Genomic DNA, 9,375 nt, shown 5'->3' on the forward strand with positions numbered 1-9,375 from the left:
CGCGAGGCGACGCACTTTCACGCGTGCGTCCGCGGCGTCCTCCTGCGGCAGCCGTTGACCCAGTATCAGTCGGCTCCAGCAGCTTTCCCCCACCCCGCGGCCCGCCGGAGCAAACGTTCCGGTTGGTCGAGGCTTCAACGATGGGTGAGGCATGCGGTGGCTCGCCAGTCGGCCACCCCTCAAGTCGCGGCAATCGAGCCCGACGAAACTCTCTACGGCCTGTTCAATCTGTCGACTGGCTTCGTAGAGACTGCATCCGAGTGCGACATCAGCGACCCAGCGGCAGAAGTTTTGATGGTCAATGGACCACGCAGTCCTCCTGGCTTCAACCGTGAAGACGGAGGCGATGGGGACGGTGATCCGTCGCGCGTTCATGAAGAGTACCGCCCCGAACCCCTCTCTTCGCAGCGGAGGGAGGAACTTCGCCGCTGGAACATGGATGGACTGCATACTCCTATAGTTGGAGAAACCCCTGAGGCCCAGGCCTTAGAGCAGGCGCGCCTGGCCAACTTGGCCGAGCGCACTCGACTGGAGAACCTCCAACGCGCACTTGACGATCGCGCTCGGCAGCGTGCTCCCGAATCCAGTCAACGCCAACTTTTTCCGCCTCCGACTTAGGTATATCGAACCCCGATCCAGAATCTCACAGTTGCAGCCCGGATAGCGGAGTTGATCCAACCTTCCTAGTCAGAAGCTGGCCGAGGTCTGATACAGATCCGAGCTTTGCTCCGTGCGGCGGGAGAGCAGAATACGGCGGTATCTCAGTCGTGGAATAGGATCCATAGCAGATCCATAGTTGCCGATACAGTTCAGCCGGCTTACAGCCCAAGATCGCCCCCGAGGCATGAGGGACGTGGAGATCGACAACATCAGTACAGATACAGTGAGCAGTATGAACACCGAGTCGATCGCGATGATCATTGTCGAATGCCCACGCCTCACCCAAGGAGTGGGTAGTACGTGCCTCGGCAACATGATGACAGGCGCCCTCACAGTGTTGGGCGAAGGATTCTAGTCGACCCCAGGGAGCCAGGCTTTGATGCGAGATCTATTCTCGTTCAGGGCTGGGTCAACAGAAACAGAGCTCACCGAGAGGGTCATGACAGAGATCTACGAACCAGCAGCAGAGTGCATGTCTCAGGTCCAGAGTGCTTCAGCAGAGCCATCAGGGCTGCAGTGATTCCCCCCCCCCCCCAACTTCAGGTTGGCTACTGGAGTCAGTAAGTTCACTGGTGAGTCCAAGCCTGACACTTGGCTTGAAGACTACCAAGTGGCTGTCCAGATTGGTGGCGGCAGTCATGAAGTGGCCATGAAGGACCTTCCTCTGATGTTGGAGGGCTCGGCTAGAGCATGGCTGAATCAGTTAGCACCTAGTAGCATTTATACTTGGGAAGATCTCGCCCGAGTATTTGTTAGAACATTCGAAGGTACTTGTAAATGGCCGACAGGGTTGACTGAATTGCAGTGTTGCGATCAAAAACCGAATGAGACTTTGAGGGATTATATCCAGAGATGGATCACATTGCACCACACGGTAGAGAATGTGTCTGATCATCAAGCAATTTGTGCCATTAAAGAAGGCGTCAAGTATCGGGAGCTGAATATGAAGTTCGGTCGGACAGGAGATATGACTCTGACTCGGATGATGGAAATTGGCACCAAATATGCCAACGGTGAAGAAGAAGACCGATTCCGGAGTGGCAAACACAAAGCAGTCGCCCATGAAGCCGGAGGAGGAAACTCCGGTCGGAAACAGAAGCGCAAGGCCGAGCCAGCTGCTCCTGGTGAAGCCTTAGCTGTGGTTCAAGGAAAGTTCAAGGGGAAGCCCAAAGGGCCGTGGAACCCCAAGAAAGTAAAAGATCAAGATGGAAATGATGTGCTGGATCTGCCGTGCCACATCCACACCAAAAAGATGAAGAGGGTAATTTCATTTACCGACACGATGCGTACGCTCAATAGCAAATCCTGCAAGTCTTGCTTAGAACCCATCTCTTCGTCATTAGAATTCGATTGAGCAGATGAGTTCGTCAATAGCTTTTGCCTCATTTTCTCTGCCAGCTCCATCATTTCCTTGGCTTTGCTCTGTGTAGGAAGAATGTTTCACAAAATTACGACCGGTTCATTGCAATTTAGAGCCTGTCATCCAATCTCAGATGCTTGTACTCCGTCATAAACTCTATAAATGATAACACCATCTGAAGCATGAACCAGGAAAGAGGAACGAACCATGAGGGCATTGAGATCCTGGAAGGCATCCTGCAAGTTCTGCCCCGCGCTCTCCCACGTCTCCTGCTCCTTCCGCAGTATCCCCGCCACTCCAACCACGGGCATCCTGATCGCCAGATCCTCCTCGGCTGGGGCGGCTCCCTCAGCCACCGGGGCGCCACTGGCCGGAGCAGCCGAGGCGGTCGCCTCCCAGGCCCTCGTGCGGATGACCTCGAGCAGCCTCCCGTAGAACACATCCACGTCCGCCTTGCAGGTGACGACGACGGCGACGACCTCCGACCGCGACAGGGGCAGGGAGATCTGGATGCGGATGCGCGGGTGATGCGACGACGACGAGGAGGACGAGGAGGAGAAGAGGGAGCGGAGTGGGCTGTGGTTGTGCCTGCGGTGGGGCGGGTAGGTGTGGATGATGGACGCGAGCGGGAGGGCGCGGGCGGAGAGGGAGGCCTCGTGGAGGAAGACGAGCCGGTGGGAGGTGAGCACGAGGAGGCAACCACGGAGGGGCGCGAGGCGGGGGTTCTCCTCGGGCTCCAGGTCGACGAGCGGAAGCAGGTGCCGCTCGATCTCGCCGGCGGACAGCACCGGCCGGCCGGACGCCATGACGGTCGCGGCCGGGAGCCAGTCGGCGGCGCCGACGGACATGGTTGTGGAGAGTTTGGACTTTGGAGGTTTCCCCCCGTGTTTTTGTGTAAAAAATGTTGTTGTTTGTTCGGCCTCGTCAATTTAATCGAAGTTTCAATTCTGTTTCAAGTCAAACCTTTTTAAGTTTGATCAAGCTCGTAAATAAATATTAACATTTAAAAACACTAATTAGTCTCACAAAAAATCATAAAATATATTTTTGCGCTATGCAGATTTGGGGTTGTAGATTTTAACCCAACTTTTTGATTGGTTAGTCAAACCTAAACAAGTTTGACTTATGGTATCTCCCGCAAAAAAAGTTTGACTTATAGCAAAACTAGAATTTCAATTAATTTAAAGCGAAAGTAAATACAAGAAGAAAGTGTTGATTATGTAAAGCAACAACTTAAATGCAACTTATAACAATTGATCAGGAACATAATATACCGGTTCAACAATTTTTAATAAGTTAACATGTTGGCATCGAACTTGTAAGACTAACATGGCAAGAAAAACAATATTATGCTTTGCTTCTCTACCAACAATATCCACCTTGATGGACCATGACAACAATAGCAATAATGATGGATGGTGTCCGACACAGTTAGTACATAAGGGTCAACAATCTCAGTCGAAACATCCGCAAGCTTCTCAGCAACAACCGCTTACCCTACTACACCTCTAGCATGTTGCAGAGTATGGATATCTACTCGCGCGCGCGCGCACACACACACACACAGAGAGAGAGAGAGTGCACTGAACCTTATTCTCCAACATGAGCTCGCAAGTCCCACACCCTGTTGCGTCCATGTAGGCATTCATAAGGAATAAGCATGAGCGCTACTTTAGGGATATTGGTTATTACCATACCTCTCGAAGATAGGTACCAAACTATCGGCGAGGGACCACCTACAAAAAGGATGGTGCTGGCCTCTGCCAAAGGAAAGAGCACTCACACATCAAAGAAAGAAGACACATGAGCACATATCCTGGCTCAGTAGATAGGAAAATTCCATTATAGTCATTCATATTCATCAACAAGGACAGGTAGGCAAAATGTAGGGCTCTTACCCATCCAGAGGCTGGAATCTAGGTAAAGTGTAAAATCATTGTGTCACCATCATCGTTGATGAGATCCCTTTGAAAAACATCCCTTCTCCTTACAATTATTTCACGGCTATTGTCACATTGTCAACAAGTACCAATTTCGTGACACCGTCCACTAGGTCACAGGCGGCATTCGATTCCTCCGCCCCTCAAAAACAACAACACACTTCACTCCCACTGCTTTCCCACAAAATTCCAACCCCGCCCCCACGCGAATTTAGAGCATCTACAGCCGGAGTTGCCAAATATGACTCCTTATATGTCTGCGGACCCCTCATTTGTCCACCATTGCAACCAGACTCCTCATTTGAAAACCCTCATTTTCATACTACTCCATGCAGCATACATTCCATCTACGTACTCCATAATACATGATGTTGGGGAATGTAGTAATTTCAAAAAATTCCTACGCACACGCAAGATCATGGTGATGCATAGCAACGAGAGGGAAGAGTATCGTCCACATACCCTCGTAGACCATAAGCGGAAGCGTCATGAGAACGTGGTTGATGTAGTCGAACGTCTTCACGATCTGATCGATCCAAGTACCGAACGCATGGCACCTCCGAGTTCAGCACACGTTCAGTTCGATGATGTCCCACGAACTCCGATCCAGCAGAGCTTCACGGGAGAGTTCCGTCAGCACGAGGGCATGTTGAAGGTGATGATGTTGCTACCGACGCAGGGCTTCGCCTAAGCACCGCTACGATATGATCGAGGTGGATTATGATGGAGGGGGGCACCGCACACGGCTAAGGGATCAATGATCAACTTGTGTGTCTAGAGGTGCCCCCTGCCCCCGTATATAAAGGAGCAAGGGGGGAGACCGGCCGACCCTCTATGGCGCGCCAGGAGGAGGAGTCCTCCTCCTAGTAGGAGTAGGACTCCCCTCTTTCCTACTCCCGCTAGGATGGGAAAAGGAAGAGGGAGAGGGAGAAGGAAAGGGGGGGCGCTGATGAAGCTATGTACCTAGGGTAGGGTCATGGATATGTCCAAGATACCCTCCCCAAGGACATCTCTAAAGGAACCAGAAGCGGTCGAAGCAAAATCATCATCCACTCGACCGTGAAGCTATGTTCCACTCGACAGTATAGAAGACACTCGACTATGCGAACAACCACTCGACGATACAAGAAACCACTCGGAGTGTAGAAGGCCTAACGTCACTCAGGATGACAACGGTCGGTCATTCACTCTGTAACCTTAAAGATCATTTATATCTCTTTATTACCAGCGTTACCAGTAACGCCCTGCCTTAATGTACATTGAACCCTTTGTAACGTGGGCTGGCTTGGGTCCTGGCGCACTCTATATAAGCCACCTCCCTCCTCCGGGACAAGGGTTCGCACCCTTTGTAATTCACACGCATATATCCAGTCGACCGCCTCCGGGCTCCGAGACGTAGGGCTGTTACTTCCTCCGAGAAGGGCCTGAACTCGTAAAACTCGTGTGTACAACTCCTCCATAGCTAGGATCTTGCCTCTACATTCCTACCCCCTATTCTACTGTCAGGCTTAGAACCACGATAGTTGGCGCCCACCGTGGGGCAGGTGTCTTAGCGACTTTTTGGAGAAGTTGCAATTTTTCCGATCCCCTTCATCATGGTTTCGGGCGGAGGTTTGGCTGAGGGCCGCGAGATCCGTCTCGGCGCGCTCGTGTTTGTATCCGACGACTCCGCTTGGCTTCAGGAGGCTCCACTCGACGTCGACGCACTCCCCGCCCGCGAGGCGACGCACTTTCACGCGTGCGTCCGCGGCGTCCTCCTGCGGCAGCCGTTGACCCAGTATCAGTCGGCTCCAGTAGCTTTCCCCCTCCCCGCGGCCCGCCGGAGCAAACGTTCCGGTCGGTCGAGGCTTCAGCGGTGGGTGAGGCATGCGGTGGCTCGCCAGTCGGCCACCCCTCAAGTCGCGGCAATCGAGCCCGACGAAACTCTCTACGGCCTGTTTGATCTGTCGACTGGCTTCGTAGAGACTGCATCCGAGTGCGACATCAGCGACCCAGCGGCAGAAGTTTTGATGGTCAATGGACCACCCAGTCCTCCTGGCTTCACCCGTGAAGACGGAGGCGATGGGGACGGTGATCCGTCGCGCGTTCATGAAGAGTACCGCCCCGAACCCCTCTCTTTGCAGCGGAGGGAGGAACTTCGCCGCTGGAACATGGATGGACTGCATACTCCTATAGTTGGAGAAACCCCTGAGGCCCAGGCCTTAGAGCAGGCGCGCCTGGCCAACTTGGCCGAGCGCACTCGACTGGAGAACCTCCAACGCACACTCGACGATCGCGCTCGGCAGCGTGCTCCCGAATCCAGTCAACGCCAACTTTTTCCGCCTCCGACTTAGGTATATCGAACCCCGATCCAGAATCTCACAGTTGCAGCCCGGATAGCGGAGTTGATCCAACCTTCCTAGTCAGAAGCTGGCCGAGGTCTGATACAGATCCGAGCTTTGCTCCGTGCGGCGGGAGAGCAGAATACGGCGGTATCTCAGTCGTGGAATAGGATCCATAGCAGATCCGTAGTTGCCGATATAATTCAGCCGGCTCACAGCCCAAGATCGCCCCCGAGGCGTGAGGGATGTGGAGATCGACAAGATCAGTACAGAAACCGTGAGCAGTATGAACACCGAGTCGATCGCGATGATCATCGTCGAATGCCCACGCCTCCCCCAAGGAGTGGGTAGTACGTGCCTCGGCAACATGATGACAGGCGCCCTCACAGTGTTGGGCGAAGGATTCCAGTCGACCCCAGGGAGCCAGACTTTGATGCGAGATCTATTCTCGTTCAGGGCTTGGTCGACAGAAACAGAGCTCACCGAGAGGGTCATGACAGAGATCTACGAACCAGCAGCAGAGTGCATGTCTCAGGTCCAGAGTGCTTCAGCAGAGCCATCAGGGCTGCAGTGATTCCCCCCCCCCCCCAACTTCAGGTTGGCGACTGGAGTCAGTAAGTTCACTGGTGAGTCCAAGCCTGACACTTGGCTTGAAGACTACCGAGTGGCTATCCAGATTGGTGGCGGCAGTCATGAAGTGGCCATGAAGCACCTTCCTCTGATGTTGGAGGGCTCGGCTAGAGCATGGCTGAATCAGTTAGCACCTAGTAGCATTTATACTTGGGAAGATCTTGCCCGAGTATTTGTTAGAACATTCGAAGGTACTTGTAAACGGCCGGCAGGGTTGACTGAATTGCAGTGTTGCGATCAGAAACCGAATGAGACTTTTAGGGATTATATCTAGAGATGGATCACATTGCACCACACGGTAGAGAATGTGTCTGATCATCAAGAAATTTGTGCCTTTAAAGAAGGCGTCAAGTATCGGGAGCTGAATATGAAGTTCGGTTGGACAGGAGATATGACTCTGACTCGGATGATGGAAATTGCCACCAAATATGCCAACGGTGAAGAAGAAGACCGACTCCGGAGTGGCAAACACAAAGCAGTCGCCCATGAAGCCGGAGGAGGAAACTCCGGTCGGAAATAGAAGCGCAAGGCCGAGCCAGCTGCTCCTGGTGAAGCCTTAGCTGTGGTTCAAGGAAAGTTCAAGGGGAAGCCCAAAGGGCCGTGGAACCCCAAGAAAGTAAAAGATCAAGATGGAAATGATGTGCTGGATCTGCCGTGCCACATCCACACCAAAAAAGATGAAGAGGGTAATTTCATTTACCGACACGATGCCTACGCTCAATAGCAAATCCCGCATGTCTTGCTTAGAACCCATCTCTTCGTCATTAGAATTGGATTGAGCAGATGAGTTCGTCCATAGCTTTTGCCTCATTTTCTCTGCCAGCTCCATCATTTCCTTGGCTTTGCTCTGTGTAGGAAGAATGTTTCACAAAATTACGACCAGTTCATTGCAATTTAGAGCCTGTCATCCAATCTCAGATGCTTGTACTCCGTCATAAACTCTATAAATGATAACACCATCTGAAGCATGAACCAGGAAAGAGGAACGAACCATGAGGGCATTGAGATCCTGGAAGGCATCCTGCAAGTTCTGCCCCGCGCTCTCCCACGTCTCCTGCTCCTTCCGCAGTATCCCTGCCACTCCAACCACGGGCATCCTGATCGCCAGATCCTCCTCGGCTGGGGCGGCTCCCTCAGCCACCGGGGCGCCACTGGCCGGAGCAGCCGAGGCGGTCGCCTCCCAGGCCCTCGCGCGGATGGCCTCGAGCAGCCTCCCGTAGAACACATCCACGTCCGCCTTGCAGGTGACGACGACGGCGACGACCTCCGACCGCGACGGGGGCAGGGAGATCTGGATGCGGATGCGCGGGTGATGCGACGACGACGAGGAGGACGAGGAGGAGAAGAGGGAGCGGAGTGGGTTGTGGTTGTGCCTGCGGTGGGGCGGGTAGGCGTGGACGATGGACGCGAGCGGGAGGGCGCGGGCGGAGAGGGAGGCCTCGTGGAGGAAGACGAGCCGGTGGGAGGTGAGCGCGAGGAGGCAGTCGCGGAGGGGCGCGAGGCGGGGGTTCTCCTCGGGCTCCAGGTCGACGAGCGGAAGCAGGTGCCGCTCGATCTCGCCGGCGGACAGCACCGGCCGGCCGGACGCCGTGACGGTCGCGGCCGGGAGCCAGTCGGCTGCGGCGACGGACATGGCTGTGGAGAGTTTGGACTTTGGAGGTTTCCCCCCGTGTTTTTGTGTAAAAAATGTTGTTGTTTGTTCGGCCTCGTCAATTTAATCGAAGTTTCAATTCTGTTTCAAGTCAAACCTTTTTAAGTTTGATCAAGCTCGTAAATAAATATTAACATTTAAAAACCCTAATTAGTCTCACAAAAAATCATAAAATATATTTTTGCGCTATGCAGATTTGGGGTTGTAGATTTTAACCCAACTTTTTGATTGGTTAGTCAAACCTAAACAAGTTTGACTTATGGTATCTCCTGCAAAAAAAGTTTGACTTATAGCAAAACTAGAATTTCAATTAATTTAAAGCGAAAGTAAATACAAGAAGAAAGTGTTGATTATGTAAAGCAACAACTTAAATGCAACTTATAACAATTGATCAGGAACATAATATACCGGTTCAACAATTTTTAATAAGTTAGCATGTTGGCATCGAACTTGTAAGACTAACATGGCAAGAAAAACAATATTATGCTTTGCTTCTCTACCAACAATATCCACCTTGATGGACCATGACAACAATAGCAATAATGATGGATGGTGTCCGACACAGTTAGTACATAAGGGTCAACAATCTCACTCGAAACATCCGCAAGCTTCTCAGCAACAACCGCTTACCCTACCACACCTCTAGCATGTTGCAGAGTATGGATATCTACTCGCGCGCGCGCACACACACACACACACACACACAGAGAGAGAGTGCACTGAACCTTATTCTCCAACATGAGCTCGCAAGTCCCACACCCTGTTGCGTCCATCTAGGCATTCATAAGGAATAAGCATGAGCGCTACTTTAGG

General features: G+C 52.5%; 2 protein-coding genes across 2 annotated transcripts; both read right to left on the reverse strand.

The window, feature by feature from the left end:
- Nucleotides 1-1,412: 1,412 nt before the first annotated feature.
- On the reverse strand, nt 1,413-2,868 carry LOC125518329 (vacuolar protein sorting-associated protein 36-like). The gene is made up of 3 exons (XM_048683204.1): nt 2,227-2,868; nt 1,936-2,082; nt 1,413-1,454 (listed from the first exon to the last, which is right to left on the reverse strand). Exons 1-3 carry the CDS (start codon nt 2,866-2,868, stop codon nt 1,413-1,415), a joined length of 831 nt encoding a protein of 276 aa, XP_048539161.1.
- A 4,219-nt stretch (nt 2,869-7,087) lies between these two features.
- On the reverse strand, nt 7,088-8,607 carry LOC125518330 (vacuolar protein sorting-associated protein 36-like). Its single transcript, XM_048683205.1, has 3 exons — nt 7,903-8,607; nt 7,612-7,758; nt 7,088-7,129 (listed from the first exon to the last, which is right to left on the reverse strand). The coding sequence occupies exons 1-3, from the start codon at nt 8,542-8,544 to the stop codon at nt 7,088-7,090; spliced, it is 831 nt and encodes a 276-aa protein (XP_048539162.1). The 5' UTR covers nt 8,545-8,607.
- Between the last annotated feature and the right edge of the window lie 768 nt (nt 8,608-9,375).

This window comes from Triticum urartu, chromosome 7 (genome assembly GCF_003073215.2).
Source record: "Triticum urartu cultivar G1812 chromosome 7, Tu2.1, whole genome shotgun sequence".
In the NCBI taxonomy this organism is placed as follows: Eukaryota; Viridiplantae; Streptophyta; class Magnoliopsida; order Poales; family Poaceae; genus Triticum; species Triticum urartu.